At 40.3% G+C, this 19,113-nt stretch overlaps 1 protein-coding gene across 3 annotated transcripts in view; it reads right to left on the bottom strand.

Annotated features, from left to right (window-relative positions):
- The window catches only part of SLC25A26 (solute carrier family 25 member 26), a 141,204-nt gene extending 128,338 nt beyond the window's left edge, over positions 1-12,866 (bottom strand). For 2 of the 3 annotated variants that reach the window (XM_031953685.1, XM_031953692.1), the window contains exons 1-3: positions 12,679-12,866; positions 3,748-3,904; positions 571-680 (exon numbers count right to left, since the gene is read on the bottom strand). In XM_031953685.1, coding sequence (XP_031809545.1) covers positions 571-680; positions 3,748-3,904; positions 12,679-12,723 — 312 coding nt within the window. In that variant the 5' untranslated portion in view covers positions 12,724-12,866. The remainder of the gene's footprint in view (positions 1-570; positions 681-3,747; positions 3,905-12,678) is intronic. The other variant, XM_031953701.1, reaches the window with a different exon arrangement.
- Between the last annotated feature and the right edge of the window lie 6,247 nt (positions 12,867-19,113).

Genomic DNA, 19,113 nt, shown 5'->3' with positions numbered 1-19,113 from the left:
TATATCTATTTTCACCATTCCTTTCAGGGGGCTATTCTCCTTGCTAATTCCCCACTAATTTTCTAAAGAGACCATGGAACCTAGAAATTATTCAATCTAAACTTTCAACTTTATAAGTAAAGAAACTGTAGAGAGCAGACTTGCCAATGCCACACAACAACAATATAAGGGGCAGGATCTGAACCCAGGCTCCTCTGATTCCCAATGCACTCTCCTAGAGCTGTCTTTCCATCTATCTCTCACTCATGACACCTCATCCCTCTGGTACTATCATCTCCACTGACCATTTCCATAACAACCTTTAACATTCTTTTACTGTGAGTAATCTGCCATTTTGTACCTCAAAGTCTAAGGTAAAAAAACAAATGCATAATCCTTATCAGGTAGGAAAGGCTCTGAGCACTTCTGGGAGAGTTCCGTGTCCAGGATGCTCCTGACTCTCCCTGGAGTCTGGCAAGCAATGGCTCTTGGTGGTGCACTAAGCACTCAGTGGTGACTTCTGCTGAATGGAGATGCTTCTCAAGCCTCCCCTACCCAGGGAGTCTTGACACAGGAGGATGGGATACTTACTACTTCTCCAGCAGAGGCAGCCAACATATGAGTAACTGGAACCAAGTATGAAGAGGAGTCGGTTCTCAATAAAAATTTGGTATACTCGTAGGTGATAAAAAACGCAGCAGCTGAAAGACAAAACAGCCCAGTGATCACACTTGTCTTGATGTTTTGCATTTATTCCTATCATCAAGAAATAAAACAATGTGCACCTGCCATTAGCAGCCCAAATATTGTATACAGAGCTCTGAATCTGGAATGAAAGACCTGAGTTCAAATTCCACCTCAGACACTTACTAGCTGTATGACCTGCTATTTCATCTCTGCCTCAGTTTCTTCAATTGTAAAATAATATCACACACCTCCTAGAGATGTTTTGAAAGTCAGACAAAATATCTACAAAGCATTTAGGACAGTGTGTGGCACACAATAGGAGTTACATAAATATTAACTATTATGAGGAGTATTACTATTATTATTAGGAAAACATGAGTTCAAATAATACCTCAGAAGCTTTGTTAAAAAAACGTACTTAGCACAATGTCTGAAATAAAATAGACAATATTACAGAAATGCTCATTCTTTTTTCATTCTCTTTCCCCAGTGCACTATGACATTTGGAGCCATGCGAAAACTCAGTGACTAAGGATAAAAACTTAGCTAATTAAAAGAGTGATGGTATACAGGTGTTAGAGCTAGTAGGATGCCAAGTATTCTTTTGTCCAGCACCCTTATTTTTGGGATGGAGAATCCAAGGCAAGAGAATTAAGTAGTCTGCCCAAGATCTAGGACTTTTCAAGTAAACTCAGCTGGGAGCTGAGCCCAACCTGCTCTGAACATCCAACTGGACCTTGAAAGAATCAAAACAACCATAAGGCCTCTTTCCTTCAATAATTTGACAGATATGACCTATTATTGTCAGTATTTAAAAAAAATAAAAAAAGATTTGCTGATAAGGCAGAAATCCCAAAGAAGAAATTTTCTGTATTAATTAAGAATAAAATCTATTGTTAAGTGTTAGAGTGCTGATTTTTCAAATTAATTACAGCTATAGTTAAAAGTTGAGTTTAAACTGTGGGGAAAAAAAATTACCTGACCTTGAAACTGAAAACCTAGGACAAGTCACCCCCTCTTACCCTCTTACAACTCTGGCCCAGGAGGGCTCTGGGAGATAGAAATCAACATGAGATACTGATCAATTTCAATCACAAAAAAAAAAAAAAAAAAAAAAAAAAAAAAAAAAAAAAAAAAAAAAAAAAAAGAATCACAGAGTTCTCATTTCTAAATGGTGCCTGAGCCTGGAAATAGTTAATGATGCTTTTCTAGAGGCCACATACTGCAAGGAAGACCCGAACCTGCTGCTAAGAAGTTAACCCCAGTGACAAATACTATACAAATCCAAATTCAAATGGTTTCCCAGCTGTTAATGCTCCCATTCTACCTTCTTCACTCACTGAACCAAGTCAAGTTTACAGACCCTACACAGTCTAGCTTTTAATTCCCTCTGGGTGAAATGTGGCACCACTGACCCATTTTTCTTTGGTAAAACAGAGGGAGATGACAAAACACTGAATCTTAAGTATTCTTTACTTGTTTAAAACAACTCTCCACATATCCAAGAGACTTATTTTGAGGGCAATTTAAAAAGTATCTTCTAGGGACTCCTCAAATGGTCCTTTCAGAACTTCAAAAAATAAAGCCAGCGATGAAGGAATTTCAAGCTATGGGAAATAAGAGCCTGACTGGCCGTGGGCAAGGCACCTATCTCTGGGAGTCACAGTTTCCTAATCAGAAAAATAAAAGGATTTTTCTTGGATGCCTCCAAGGTCTCTCATAACTCCAAAATTTCGCAAGAGTTCCTCCTACTAAATCAAAGCCTTTTGGAAGGCAGGGATTCATCCAATACACCTGCAGAACAAGCACCAGGTAAATGTTTCATGATGTGAATCCCAGGGAAATTGCTTATAGCATTCAAAAGTTATGCTGAGCAAAGAGGATGCCCACATTTAGTTTTCCCCCCCTTTATTGGGGAAGCCTTATATAAAGCTATATCACACACACACACACACGCTGAAGGCCCCAAACAAGTTTTAAGTAAGTTATTTCTATTGATATTTATCATATTATAAATTAAAATTAATAAAATATCTATTTATATATTTGTTTGTGTATATATATTTATACACACATACACATGCATTTATTTGACCTTTTCATATATCTGTTTGTACGACCACAGTGGGAAGAGAATAGGTCTTTTGACAACACTAATCATGACTAATACAGAAAATTATATGGTCAATCACAAAAGAAATCCCTCTTTAGACTTCTAAAGAATTTCCATCATTTAATTGTGTATCTTTAAATAGTCAGCTATAAAACCTTTAAATAATCTAATATCTACAGCTAGATATTAAAAACATGAAATTAATCTGAACTTATTAAAGCAAAAGGAGAGAGCATCAAATAGCACTTGAGAATCTGGCCTAAGTTTTTGGTACCCCTGGAAAGATCACTAAGCAATTAAAAGTTGGAAAAGTGGTATTATTAACAAGTGGCTGGAATGAAATAGGTGATATTGATCAGAGCTTAAAGACTACACAAAACAACACAATAGAGATTTTCTACCCAAGATGAAATCAAGAGACTATAAAGATTATCCGGGAGAAGTTTGCAGGAAAATGGTTGCAGCACCTCAGGCCAATTTAATTGTGATTACTGAATTTAACATTGAAGGCTTTAATGCCTCTTGAGTTCACTCACTGTATAGTAAGGAATAAAAAATGGTGGTCAATATAATAATAACAATAATATAAAATAATAATAGCTAACATTAACATAGCACCCACTATGTACCAGGCACTACTGTAAATAAGTTCTAATTCATATCTCATTTGATCCTCAAAACAATCCTAGGACATAATAAAGACTGAAGTTCTCTATGGAAATCAAATAAACACACACACACACACACACACACACACCATCATTCATATTTCTTGCATTATAAAAATAATACTTCAAAATCTATGGCACTGACTGATTCAAAAATAATGAGGTGGTGAGTAAAGAGCCAACCCATACAACAAACTACTCTGATAGGTTATCATATGTGGGGCCAGACCACCCGCCACTCTGAAAACAAATTCCATTATCTCAGGCTTAAAGCAGCCTGAATGCCAATTTAACTTTTACCATTAGGAAAGGATCCAATAGCCGCAGAAGGAACACCAGCGTAGATTCCACGGAAACCACCAGCCTTAGTAAATCCTTGGGGACTCTGGAGTCTAGTTTTTATGGTATCCAAAGGAAATAATATCAAGTCAACAGAGACACCTGCTACCCCTCCAGCCTTAAAGACAAAAGAAAAAAAAACAGTAAAAAAAAAAAAAAATAATAATAAGCTACAAGTAGATTTGAGGTTGCAAGGGTAGAGGAGAAGATGCTAGATCAGTCTAAACTTTGCAGTGGTTGACACTTTTTTTGTTTGTTTTTAACACTTTCTTCTTAAGCTTGAAAAACCATTTCCAGGACAAATGTTTAAGCATTCTTCCCTGACAACATATAATCTACATATAATCAATTTACCTAAAGATGCTAGAGGACAACATTTCTCCTTATATTCTCCATTTCCTACAGAAGTTCCCCCCCAAAAGGCAGAACGACCTGAAGATGCCATAAATCTCTATGCCATAAATAAATATGGGCAGCTGAGCTTATGTTCCATATTCACCAACCTCTAACCCACTGGTACTCCAAAGTGTGCCCTGGAGGCAAATCCTTATACCTCATAGCTTTCCCAAATGTGGGTGTTTGGACACTTGAAGCAGCTGACATTGCCAAGGCCCTTTTAGGAGATCTATGAGGGCAAAACTATATTCAGCATAATACTAAAATATTATTTGCCTTTTAAAATGCTCCTCTCTTTTCCAATTACATATCTGTGAAGTTGGATTTTCTTAATATACTCTAATCAAGACAATATATTGCAAGAGACTGAATATGGAAGCAGATATGAAAATCTAGCTGTCTTCTATTAAGTCAAACATTAAAGAGATTTGCAAAAATATGTAAAACAACACTGCTCTTCGAATCAAATAAGAAATTTGTAAAGCACTTAACCCAGTGCCTGGCAATGAGTAAGAACTATATAAATGCTTATCCCTTCTCTCCTGACTCTTCTGATTGTTTGCTTTGTTTTGGCAAAATGCTATTTTTTGTAAAAATGTTATTTAATTCAATGTGCAATAGGTTTATTATTACTTTTTTAAATGAAATAACTTTTTAAAATCTATTTTAATTTCGAATACTATAAGTATTGATCAATATAACTCTCATAAATAAAAGCTCTTTGGAGACCTCAATAATTTTTAAGAAAAAGTCTGAAGACCACAAATTCAAGAACCACTTTACAGACTAAGCACCAAATGAGGGTTCAATATCAGAATGGATGAGGGTAAGTAGATTGCAGAGGTGAAACAGCTGGGGTCAGTCATAGCCCCAGCCCTATCTGCCAGTACTTTTGGGGAAGGAAGAATATATAAGTATTCGACACTTTTTAGCAGCAGCCAGGAAGTTCCTACCCTTTCTAAAACTGAATTTCAGGGTCTATTTAAAAGGCTCAAGCCTTATGGGAGGCAAACCCTCACACCTCATAGCTCTCCCAACATGGGCATGCTTAGACATTTGCAGCAGCTGGCACTGCCAAGGTTTCAAGTTCTTGGTGACTCTGTGACCCTTACTGGAGCCCTTAGCCAAGAAGGAGTGGGTAGCATACCTCTGGTACTCCTGGCACCACAATGGGAGCAAGAGCATAAGAAAATGGCAAACGACTAAATACATGATGAGGAGTTTGGCCCTAATGAATAACATTAATGCAGCAATACTTTTATATTAAAACATATATGTTTTAATACGTTTCACCAGAGATAGCAATCTTTCTTAGTTTCAAGATATGATTGGAAACACTCCATTTCAGAGTACAGACCCTGCTTTGAAAAATACTGATACAAACCTTCCAACTTTTGCTATTTCCTAATGCTCTAATACACATGCAACATCAATTAAATCAAAGTGTATAATCACACTTAGACTAAACAGAAAAATCTCAGATCTTCAGACCATATCATCACACAGTCAAACTAGAAAATAACTTAAGAGTTAGATGAACAAATGGTGGGTGTCCAAGACATGCCAGTGTAAAAATTCCAGGCATCATTTTGAAGAGAGAGACACAAAAAATCAAATTATATCAGGTGATGACATTTCAAACAATGAATCTGGTGACTAAGTTTCTAGACAGAAAGCTCCCAAGTCAGATTTGTCAAACATGTGAATAAGAATTACAGCCGAGATCAGAGGGGTGGAAGGGAAAGAGGGCTGGGTTTGGTACCAGGAGATGGCTGGAATCAGGTCACATCTATCACACACCAACTCTGAGCTCTGGAGTTAACCACTTGACCTCTCAGTGACTCAGTTTCCTCATCAGTAAAAGGGAATTAGGAACACCTGGAGTTCCTAACTGGAATACCTTCCATGAGGTTGTGGTGAGGATGCAGTAACCAGGTGAGCACTCAACAGACTTGCCCATCCTAGAGAAAGAGCAGGGCCATCATCTGAGCAAAGATGGGTCCCTCAGTGGTCCTCATCCTTCTCCTACTTTGGGAATCATTCTAGTGTGAGAGATTACCCAGGGAACCACTGGGCAAAGGGTACTTCTCTGATGAGAAATCACTGGAGTGCCAGCCTAAGTGAATGCTCAAGTCACACCAGAAGAGTCCACTGATGGGCTGGAAACAACAAGAGACCAAGGCAAAGATCCCTTGTCCTTAGACAAAACTCCCCAAACCACCATCATATCAAAGAAGAGACCACCACTAACTACCTACAGTGCAGACCACTGTAGCCAACAAGGAGGAGCCATTGAGTATGTCAATGTATAATTTCTGTACTAGACAGGCCTTTTTTGGTCACCAAAAACTTGACAGAAAATGTCTGAAAGTAGTAAAAGTAACTATTTCCTAATTTCTTTCTGTTTCTTAATTTTCCCACAAAATTAAGATATCTACTTTTAATACCAATAAACTAGCAAGGAGAGGGGGGGGGGGGAAACAAACAAAAGCAAGTTCGCATGGCTGGGAGCTTTTAAAAAAAATGCAGCACTTAATTCTAATTTTCTCTTTAATCTTAGAAGAGGGTTCAGAGAGATGTTTGCTATCTATTTCTAAAGTTTTAATCAGTAAGTTAATTACGCTTTTAATCTATTTGGCTACTTTGCATGCATTGATTTTTCTAACTCTCCTTTCATCAGAATTCTTATCTTCTCAGCATAAAATTGATCAGATTTAATCTAGCTATCTGGTAAAACATGAATCAAAAGTTACTAATTGCTTCTGTGGATTTCAAACTTCTATAATATAAATGTCATTTAAATTCATGAAGCTAGAGAAATCAGCTAGCTCAGATGCTGCAGGATAGCAAGAATACCTCTCTATCTACCACATCATCCCCCTTCCCCTCCCCCCAGCTCTGAATTGGAAATAAGAAGTCTCTGGGGAGTTCTTACCCCATCAGTGGTGCTGCAGGAGGGGTTTGGGAAAATTCACATGCAGTAATGTACTCGTGGAATTTATATCTACAACCAAGAAATCAATACCTCATACTTTTCTTTAAAATGGCTCAAATAGTTGGGTGAAATACATAAATTTTTCATTTAAAATAGTAAGCCAAAATGTTAACTGATGTTTATATAAAATGAATTATAAAAACCATGTCAAAAATTTATATAAACTGTCAAATCACAGAAAATCATATTTCTTCTAAAGAGTTTGCTTTGTTCATGGACAATTAATTAGCATAGGGGCTTCTCAGGCAAATCATTACTTTCAGGATTTATAGTACCCCACTGATGATAAGTGAAGTTGCCAAGCACCAGATTAACTGCGTAGGGACAGCAACTAGATATGGAAACAGCTTGATGACAACTCGGCCTTCAACAGACACTTCCATGTAGACTTCAATTCTCAAATTAGAACAGTCGTGACACTCTTATGTGCCTAATTAACACCTTTTTTACATTAAAAAGCTAACACAGGATAGGATTGTGCCCACAAAATCTTTTCTTTTCCTTGAGAAGAAAAGCTGGCACAATAATAACCAGAAAAAGTAAGAAAGGGGAAGGCTGAATGCTTGCTTTATAATGAGCAAAAAGTAACATGGCAGTGCCTAAGTCAAGCGGGCAGATGAACACACCTCCGAGCTCTCCTCTCCACGATCTGATTCAGTCCTTTTCCTATGGTTTTCTCTCTCTGACCTCCTGGTCAGACCTGGCACCAGCTAATCCAGGCCTTCTTTCATGCTAATTCAGAAAGACGGGTCACTTTGCTAGGGCAGAAAATGCTGACAGGTGGGCCAGGCCTGGACAGGCTAGGGAAGGTGTCCCTCTGAAGGCTCCTGCAGCTACCCCAAGAATCTGCCACCCTCTGCTTTTATCCTGAAGCTTGTAATGGGCGCCTGGGATCTGCAGGCTGCCCAAGGTCAGTTGCTTCATTTACACAGCATAAAACCTCAGACTTCACTGGTGGATTCTATCCTCTCCTTCTCTCTTGGCACTGTCTAACACCCCCCCTCTGTCATGCTCTCTGGATGCTCTCCTCCCTGTCTGTCAGGAAGCTGCCCCTGGATTCTTCTCCTACTGACTGGCTGACCCTCAGACACAGCTTCTTTACCACACGGGCTCTTTTTCTCTATCCTCTTTCTGGGGAGCACAGCCATCACTTCCAAGATCATTTCTACACAGATGATTCCCAGCATCAGAGGTCCAACCCTCATCTTTCCCAAATCACCAAATGGACATTCCACGGGTGACTCACAATGTCCTTCCCCTTCCCTCCCAAATTCCTCACTTCTGCCTAGGGGACCATCCTCCTAATGGCTCTGCAGCTCTGCAACCTCAGAATTATCCTCAACTCTTCTTCTCCCCTCCCCCTATCCTACCCAATCTTGATTCTTGATTCAATTTTCAAAACCTCCTTTCCTTTCTCTCCATCTCATTGGCTACCACATTCTTCACCTTCTCCTCAGACCAGTCAGTACAATGGCCTCTCTGCTGATGGGCCAGCCTCTTCCCCCTCCAATGCTTTCCCCACACAGGTGCCCAAATAATACTCCTAAAGTCTAATGATCTATATAGGATAACGAAATGGATGAAAAGTGTCTTTGGTTCAAACTATAACAAGTAGCTGGCAATTCAATGAGTCAGTCTATCAATGCAAACAATTGGGTTTGGAACTGCAGATAGCTGATGAGTTGGGCCCCAAACTGAAGATGACAGAGAAAGGAAACTGGATTGGATTTGGGAAAGTGAGGAGTATTTTAAAAATGCCCATAAATGATATTTTTTAAATCTCAGTATTATTTTAGTAATGCTATATGGCTTCAAATTACAGAGAGTAATGGAAGGTATACCTGTGATATGAAGGTCATCAACAGGCTGTACCATTTTCTGAATAAATAGAATAAAAAGTCATATAAATGATAGGATCCAGGAAATGTACAATCAGGGAAAAAATATAGAGCAGTCAATGAATCAAAAAGTCTTTATAAATGGCCTAGTAGAAGAACAAGGGTGGCGGAGCACCTGCACTGGTACCCACACAATTTTTAAAAGCTAAAAGATTAGTCAAACTGCAATGAGCTGCTTCAGAAGCTGGATGGTTCCCCTCCTTGGAATCTTCAAGAAGAACCTGGAAAACCTGGATGATGTCAAATATATTATAGAAGGAACTACTGCCTGACATGGATTGGGCCCAAGGGCTATTTAGATGGCTTCCAACTCTAAAAGTCAGTGATTCTGTGAAGTAAGAGGAAGGATTTCAGCACACGGGAAAGAGCTCCAAAGAGGTGCTTCTTGGGAAATCATGGGCAGACATATGGAAGTGCAAAAGAGAGGTATGCTTACACTGGAAGCTGCAACACAGGGATGATGAGGCCATAGATATCAGTACTATGAAAGGCAAGAGGGAGAAATAAGAAAGAAATCATTTAAAAATTATTTGTCTTTGGCTTCAGATTTAAACACATGCTTAATATGGATCTCTCTACTTTCAATCCAATTATCTCCAATTAAATCTTACTATATAAAGAGTGACAAATAGTAGTAGTAATTTGATATGAATAATTTTAAATTTTAAAAAAAAACTAAGAGTGGGTATTCTTCTAGAGTATATTAGCATATAGGATGTTCCAAAAGTTTTACTGTAGTTTTAAGTTAGTACAGCTATTGAATGCCAAGCAAGAGAACATAAATTATCATGTTAAGAAATGGAAATTTAGATGTCAAGGGAAAGCATAAAATACCACACTTTTTTCCACATGTGAAGCTGAAAATTAAATCACTGATCAATCATTTAGACTGCAATAGTCTAATTCAACAAAAGTTTATTAAGTACCTACTATGTGCTAGGCACTATACTAGGTGCTGTAGATATAAAGATGAAAATAGCTCTTCCTCTAAGATGGCTTCCATTTCACAAGGCAGGGAAGAGCTGCATAGAGTCAGGGGGACTCGAGTTCAAATATGGCCCCAGACACTTACTAGATGTCTGGCCAAGTCACTTCTGCCTGCCTTAGTTTCCTTACAGGAGATAATTATAGAATGTGCCTCTTTGGGATACTGCACAGATCAGATGGTAGTGGTTCTTAATGCTTATTCCTTTCCCCTCCTCTTCATAAAAGTAAAAGCAAAAATTAGAAAAGTAAATAAAGTTTTGGGGGTAAGGTGTGAGAAGTGCTAAAAACAACCCAGAAGGATCAGGACAGACCTTGTGTAGAGAGGTCCAGCCAGAAAAGGAGTGAGGACGGAAAAGTCCCAAAGCCCGGCTGATCCTCAGGTTTCTCTCCCGCCCAATCTCTGGTCTTCCCCCTCTCAGTATCGGGCTCTTCCCAAGAGCTCACCAAGGCTCCCCTGTCCTTCTCTTTGGCTTTTTCCCTCCAGCCATCACCTCAGGCCGGCCCTTTTCATCAGCCAGTTCTGCTACCACGGCTTCCTCCAAAATCTCTCTTACATGTAGAAAAGTCACCTTATGACTCAGCCTAAAACTTTTCCATGGCTCTCTACTGTCTACTGAGCAAAGTTCAAATTACTTTGCTTGCCATTCAAGGCCTCGACTACACACCACCCTCCTGCCTCTGCAGCCTCATCTCATATTACTAACCTCCATATTTCATACCCTCTGACCAAACTGCTCCAGTCTGTTTCCCCAACATGGCCAGCAGCCTCTGGATTCTGTGCCTGGAACGCCCCTCTCCACCCTTTAACTTCCGAAGCCACCTCCAAGAGGAAATCCTCCCCAAACTTTCGTCCTTAGACCTCCCTCATGCTTAGGGATAAATCTTTAACCAAACAAAATGCATTTATTAGCCACAGAGAAGACAAAAGCCAGAATAAAACTGTCCTTATCGCTAAGCAGCTTAGAGCCATCAGGGGAGAAAAGGAACAAACACAAAAGTACAGGCAAAAGAGAAGGCTGTTTGAGAGGAGAGTTTCAAGGGATTAAGGAAGGCCTCATGCAAGAGATGGCATATGAGATGAGCTTCAGAAGAAACTAGGATTTTAAGAGGTTTCACATAGAAGACACGCTTGAATCTCATCTAGGAAGTGAGGGTTTCTATGACGAAGAGGAAGGAAGAGGGAGAGGTAAGATAAGAGAAAGGGGGAAGAAAAGAAGGGAAAGAGGGAAGGAAGGGAAAGAAAGGAAGGATTTATTAAGTCCTACTATGTGTCGGGCGCTGGTCTAAGTGCTTTACAAATATCTTGTTTGATCTTGACAAGGAAACTAGGAAATAGTTACTATTATCCCATTTTTCAACTGAGGAAACCGAGGCAGGCTGTGATTATGGGGCTTCGTTCAGTGGCAAGAGAGTCTGCTCTGATTTAAATGCAGGTAGGTCTTCCTCTGCTCAGTCCCTGCTCCAGGGTGAAGACTTTCCTAGCACCGAGGAAGGCCCAGACAAAGGTAAGGAGGTGATGGATAGAAGGTCCGGCCGAGGGCTCACTTGGCTGGACCACTCAAGGCTGGAAGGGAAACCGCCTAGGAGAGGCCGCGGCGGGCTTTCCGGGGGAAGGGACAGCAGGGGTCCCGTCTGGGGGCCCTGTGTATTCCGGTGCCGCCCTGGTGCCCGCTGTCCACACCTGCCGGGGCGGCGCGCTCTGGGGCTTTCCGCCTCTGCACGGGATAATTAGCCCCGAGTGTTTACAGAGGAGATGGCGTGGGGCACCCTCCCTTTTCCTCCTCCCTCGCCTGGCCGAGCGCTCTCCGTGCCCATGCTTGCCACCCTCACCCAGCTCTGGGGGCCAGGGCGGCATCCGGGCAGCCGCGGACCGGGACCATCTCTCTGGGTGACCCGCCGGGGGAGGGCACGGGGGCAGCTGCCGGGACTCCAGGCCCGAGCTGGTGCCCCTCGCATCATTCTCCGCCCAGGACTCGGGTGCCTCTGGGAAAGGGGGTGCGGGCCCAAGCCTCCCCTCCCCCACGTACTTTGCCAGGGCCCTCCCTCAGACCCCCGGAAAGCTCAGGGCCTGGGCCTTAATCCCCGCGGCCCGAGTGACCTTGGCGAGCCCTTCTCCCTTGCACCTCAATCTCCTCATCCATTCTAGCCGAGTTCTAGGCTAAGTGACCGCCCGCTGGGGACCCGAGGGTCTCAGCGGCTTCCTAGCTGCCTGCCTCCATCTCCTCCTCTGTAAAAGGAGCGGGAGAAGTTTCCATTCCAGTATCTGCACTAAGGACCCCCCCGCCCACCCCCACCCCCGCCCCCGCGGGATCCCGGAGTTGGGACCGGGCTGAGAATGACAGCGCCGCCGCCGCACTGGGCAGGCTCTGAACTTCTTCCGGGTGAGTCTCCGGGATCTATAACCCCGCGCGGGGACGCCCGCTGACCCGGCCCGTGCCTCGGTTTCCCCCTATGCAAAGTGGGGAGCCCGGCTAGCGGCCGCTCGCGGCGCGGCTCCGGCACCGGGGCGTCGGGGAGAGGGGGCGAGGAGAGCCGAGGGTCTGCCCAAAATCGGAGGGGGAGCGCCGGAAGCTAGAGCGGAAGGGAGAAGGAGGCGGGCCGGGCGCTGGGACTCACCAGCAGGGACGCGCCGAAGCCCGGCTGGTCCGCGGGAAGGGCCATCGCTCCAGCCCGAGGCGCCTCAGTCACGCCCGAGAGAGTGCGAGCCCAACATCAACGCGACGCCACGCCTGTCACGGGCGGCTGGGCGCCGCCATCTTAATGACCTTTCCTACCGGCAGACAATACTTCCGGGCCGCCTGACGTCACTGTCATAACAATTCCACGTGCGAAAGCCTAGAAGGGAGGGCCGAAGCTCGGAGTGATGCTGACAAGTATCGCGAGATTTAGGTAGGCCGTCCTCCTCCCGCCTCCTTGCAAGCCTTTGCATCACCACTCTCCTCCCGCTATAGCGCCCGAGGAGGCGGGGAGCTCCTCTCTCCGCTCTACAGCCTGGATCCATCCATCTGGAGGGGGCGTCACAATCACCCCCCAACTGCACTCACTGAACGCTGTTTTCTATTTTATTAAAGTACTAAGTGAAAAAGAATTAGGGGAAATTATTGTCCTACTATAAAAGTATCCATTTCACTGGCCTTTGCCCAAACTATACTGAAAAAAGCGGCTTTTTAAAGGTGGTTTAGAATATGCTGTGACTTCTCTTATAAATGATGTTTAAATGGAAAAAATAAAAATAATGAAACAGAATACTTCGTAATCAAGAACATCAAGCTTGGACCCAAAAAAGACTTAGAAAATGTTTGCAGAGGTGGAAGACTATGGGCATAAAATAGTGCGTCTGTTGTCAAATAGGATTGACTCATTGGTTATTTTTGTTAAACTTTTTTTAAAAATTTTGCCTTTAATTTTTAATTTTTAAATTAAATTAAATTTTTTTAATTTAAAATTTAATTTTTTAAAAATTCTGTCTTTTAAAAGCTCTGAAACAAATTTTACCATTTTCAAAATTACATATATATGTATATGTATATATGAAATATCATTCAATGCATCATAATAGACTATGAGGTTAGTAGGATAGGTATTATTTTTCTCATTTTACAGATGAGGAAATTGAGAATGAGAAAAATTACAAGCCTGTGGTCACATAGCTAGTAAGCTTCTAAGGTGGTATGTCAGTCCAGGTCTTTCTAGCTCTACATCCAGTATTCTTTCTACTACAAATAAGTTATCTAGGGACGTAGACATAGACAGCAATCATTGTCTGGATCTAGCATTTAATGTCCTTAGAAGCTGTAATACTAGCACTCTAACGAATGATTTCACCCTGATTTTTAGAAATACGTGAAAAGCTAACTTGAAATATTCCTTTGAACTAAAATTACCTGAACAATGTTAAGCATCCACACCCTGTTTTCCAGATCACTTGAACATTTGGCTCTTGTTTGGTTAAAAAAAAAAAAAAAAAGAATTGTATTTTATTTTTTTCTGAATAACCAAGATTATAACTTTGATTTCTCAGGTGCAAGGTGCTTCTCCCTAATTCATCTCAGAAGCAAGCAGAAAAATCCCAATATCTTTAATTCCAAAGAAAAAATAAAGCATTCCCACTCATTTCTAACCACCTCCAAAAGCCTCTTGGGAAATACAAATGTTGCAGCCCTGGCCTAGGTTCTATATGTGTGAATTGCTGTAACAGGAGATGTGATTACTTGTGGGACCTTTTCAGATGGAGCCATCTGATGAAGCACCATGCCATGTGCATAGAGAGCAGCTTGCTGCACCTGGATTTAAGTTGAAAGGATGTAGTAATAGGAAAGATTCTGATTTGTACCATATTGCAAAGACATCGTGATAAGATTCTCTTTCATGCTCAGAGTCATGAAATAAATCAGTTGGAGAATAAAATACTTTGGGTTTTCTTTTGGTTTTTCTTTTTATACAGACGTACATCAAAATGCTTTATGATTAACAAGCAGAGTAGTCTGAGCCTAGTTGCCATTTCTACCTGTGTATTTTGTAAGATCATGGGCCTCAATTTCCCTTCTCTGTAAAATGAGTTTGAATAAGATGAACCTAAGTTCCCTTGCAGATCTAAACTATCGAAATAAGACTAATTAAGGAGTCTATGAGTTGGGAATAAATCACCTAATCTCTCTGGATGCTCTGAGTTACCACATCTGTAAAATGGGGGAGGAAGGAAGGAAGGAAGGAAGGAAAGAAGGAAGGAAGGAAGGAAGGAAGGAAGGAAGGAAGGAAGGAAGGAAGGAAGGAAGGAAGGAAGGAAGGAAGGAAGGAAGGAAGGAAGGAAAGGAAGAAAGGAGGGAGGGAGGGAGGGAGGAAGAAAGAAAGGAAGGAAAGGGAAGGAGGGAGGGAGGGAGGAAGGAAGAAGGGAAGGAAGAAGAAAAGAAGGAAGGAGGGAGGGAGGGAGAGAGAGAGGGAGGAGGGAAAAACAAAACCACGGTTAAAAGAGAATTTTGTCCTTAAAAAAAAAAGGTGCCTCCAAACTCCTACTTCACACCCTAACTAGCTCATGAGAGGAGCTGAGCCTTACAAAAACATTTTTAGTCTGCAATTGAAACTTCCTTGCAAAAAAAAAAAAGGGGGGGGGAAAGGAAAGAGGAATGGCCCCCATATTTCCCATGGGCCTCAGACCCAGGCACTGCTTTTTCCTGCAGTTCTTCAGTGTCAAGACATCTCCAAAATGAGTTTGGCCAGAGGCACTTATCAAGGTGACTGTTTACCTGTGACCTTCTTTCATTAATCCAAATCCCTATCATATAATTTAAAACAAAACACTGGAGGTGCTTTAAAAGGTGAAGTCTAGAGAACACGCCTGTGGAGAAACACAACCAGAGCGACTTTTTTTGTAAATTACCATGTATATGTGAATCCTTAAGATTACAGGAATCCTAATTGTTAATGTCCCCTTCCTCCTCCAATAGCATGCTAATTCCAATTTGTTAATATGTTTGATTTCCCACCCATTCCCCTTCCCAGAATTGATTCTTGAGTGCAGGATCACTTTAATTTTCACTTCTGTATCCCAGTACTCAGCAAGCACAGTACCTGGCACACAGACACTTCACAAATAATGGATTGGACTGGATTAAAATACCTCCTTTTTTTCTTTCTCTCAATTTCTCTTTCCTGCATCCCACTCTTTCTTCCCTCAGCTCCTCTCAAGCAATATTAAATTTAAATAGAAACATGTTCACAAACAAGATTTAGGTAACCTGGGTTCAATTTAAGGTAGCACTAGTGATTTGTTGTGTGGTCTTTGGCAAGTCAATTATTCCCTTTGCCACAGTTTTCTCATTAAAATCATCCTGCCAGAGGAGCCTTTTCCTTTCCAAGGTTCTCTAGCCTGAGGTCAGGTTTACTTTTACCAAGCAGTGGGTATGGGGGTAGGAGAGAATGAGGGCAGTGTCTCTCTGCTATCACCTTTCTTCTACTTCTTGCATTGCTTCTGTCCCTTTGCCAGCTATTTAACTAGGATCTTTATTGTCTTTCTCCCACCTCCTGAGTTCCCAGATTAAAAATAATAATAATAAAATCTCATTTCTCTGGAGCACAATGAAAATAAATGCACTTCTACATGCTTAGAAGAATTTTGTCCTTCATTAGCTCTGGACTGAGGATTTCTCTCTAGATTCTCTTTTCCCATGCACTAGGAATTTATAACTGTGCCATTCAATAACTATACATGGCAGGACCTAGTCAGCCCAGCTCCTAAAGGCTAGAATAACTCTGAAGGGATTGGCCATTAGTACTAAAGATGTGTTCAGTCTCAAGGCTCTTGCCAGCATCCAACCATTCAACTCTTTCTAAACTCCCCAAACTTCTAAATCCATGCTCCAGTGTTCAATATCTATTTTCATGTTCCCCAGGAATTCACACCCAAATGTGTAGTATTACTCTATGTCTTGACTTACTTGTCAATAGTCTGCAGACAATATTATTATTAATGCTCTTTCTTCCTCAGTTACTTTAAATATGACACTAACACTCATTCTACTTCTTTGCTTTTGTATTTCTATCCTCTGAATTCAGCAGAGTGCTTCGCAATAGGAAATGCTTAATAAGTTTTTTCATTCATTGTTTATTCATTCATTCATCTATAGGCTTGATACTGATCTATTTTCCTTCCTTACTGTATGTCACATTCTGTGTATAGAACTGCTTCCATACACATTGGCTCATTGGAGCCATAGTCAATGTGTTGATTGTTTTTGTAAGGGTTCTTTCCCTCCCCCTCTTTTTTCTACTATAAGGGAAAGAGAGATACTTAGAAATACTTAGAAATTAACAATGAGAAAATGAAAGATAAGTAAGAATAAAAAATTATTAAAAGTATAAAGTACTATATAAATGTGAGAAGTTATTACTATTACTACAATAATATTAATTATCACCTAAATCTTTTACAATAAGTTCCATAAAATTCTAAGGGGTATAATGAATAATGCTAGCCTTGGAATCAAGAAGACCTGTATTCAAATCCTTTCTCGAATTTAATAGCCATGGAACCCTTATGAAGGCATTTATTTTCTAGATGCCAAAGAACCCTATATTAAGTTATATATCAAGCAAATCAGTATCGTATGGTGGGAAGGCCATTGGATTTGGAGGCAGAGCTTGAGTCCTGACTTTGCCAGGGGTCTACGAGTGTGATTCAAAGCAGGTCCCTTCCCTAGGTCCAGGCACAAATTCTTCATCTGTAAATCAGAAGGCTGAACAAAACTAGGTCCTTTTGATGATCCTATTCTTAAAGACTGAGTCGAGGATTTCCCTAAGTTGAAAAAATATCATGGAACTCTAAAACTGTCTCTCCACTATCCATTCAGACCCACTTGGTTTCTTACTTTTTTTTAAAGTAAATAATAAATTAAGTTAAATCTTTAGAGAGAATACTTGATTTCTATTTTGGTCTAAATATGACACCTGGCTAGGACTTAGAACTAACTTTGAATAAAAAAGAAATGGAAGGGCATTCAGTCATTCAGTGCTCAATTACTCTGAAGAAAATTTTCGAGCTCTATACCTTTGTCTTACCAGTCAGACAAGTCAACAGAACTGTCACATTGAAGTATGACCTAAAGGTAGCCTTGCTATAATTGCTCCCCTTGGTCAGAGTGGCTCGCAAAGGATAATTATAGGTCACCTCTGTGACACTTACTTACTCAACATAAATGACTGTGGCAAATGATTGTTCTTAGCCGTAGACCATTGTTATATCCAAGGGCAATGATGGAAGGTTTTTGTAGGTTTGTTTTCTTGTAACATGGAGGAGATGGAAGAAAACATAGATATAGTTAGTGATTGTACTATTACAGAAAAATGAAACAGATACAAAATAAATCTGTATGTACATTTATTGATCTAGTTATAGATACAAATGGATGTTTACATATAAAAATAGAGGGATATATCAAGATAGATCTAGATACATACAAAGAGAGAGAATGGATAGACAGATAGATAGATATTTGCACAAGTTTCAATTTTCTGTAATGGTAAAATAACTAAATATTTCCATTTTTCTATTATTCCCAGGGACACAGTGATCTTACTCCTACAGAAAATTGGAATACATATACAAATATGTATGTATGTGTATATCTATACTTTGATCTATAGCTATAAATGTTTCTATCTCAGATAAATATAGATACATCTATAGATAGATATACATTTCTGTTTTTTTTTTATTTTCTATAATATATCACTATAGTTTTCTATCACCATGTTTTCTATCACTTCTTATATTGTGAGGAAAACAAACAAAAACTTTCATTCATTGCCCTTGGATATCACAATAGTCTGAGGCTAAGAACAATTATTTGCTACAATTTTCTATGTCAAGCAAGAGGTGACCTACAATTGTCTATTGTCAGAGACTATGATGGCAGAGAACAATTATGGCAAAGATATCTATATCTGGGTTCAGATCTAAGTTTCTGTTCATATCCAATTCATATCCATATCTATATCAATCTATACATTGCTGTAGATACTATATCTATATAAATATATCTTTATAGCTATAGGTATAATTACAGCTAGCTAGTTAGCTATATCTATGCCTCTATCTGTCTATCTATCTAGAGACAGAAAGACAGAGATTTACATATAAATCCACATATAGATATATAAAAACATGTTAATTGAAGTGTTCCTCACTGGGAATTCTCTATATAGATACAAACATATATCTAGTTACAAATGTAGCTATAGCTACAAGTATGTTACAGATTTTCATCAATGTGAAAAACTAATGATAGGAAAACTTCCTTCACTGATGTAAATCAGCAATCTAGCTTGAATTTAGAGTTTTAGAGTTAATTACCTTGGGCATTTCAGTGAGGGGACTTGCCTAGGGTAACACAGCCAGGAGGTGGTGGGAGTTGGGACTTGAATCCAGATCTATGTCTTCAAGGTCAGCCCTTCTCTAAATCTCTTCTTTCAAAAAAAAAAAAAAAAAAAAAAAAAAAGCTTCACCAATGATTAAGAAAGAGACGGACTATAGGTGGTATTTTTCTCCTTATTGCC

This window comes from Sarcophilus harrisii, chromosome 1, assembly GCF_902635505.1.
Source record: "Sarcophilus harrisii chromosome 1, mSarHar1.11, whole genome shotgun sequence".
Taxonomy (NCBI): Eukaryota; Metazoa; Chordata; class Mammalia; order Dasyuromorphia; family Dasyuridae; genus Sarcophilus; species Sarcophilus harrisii.
The sequence above is the reverse complement of the archived record's forward strand: the minus strand, read 5'-3'. Positions and strand labels throughout refer to the sequence as shown.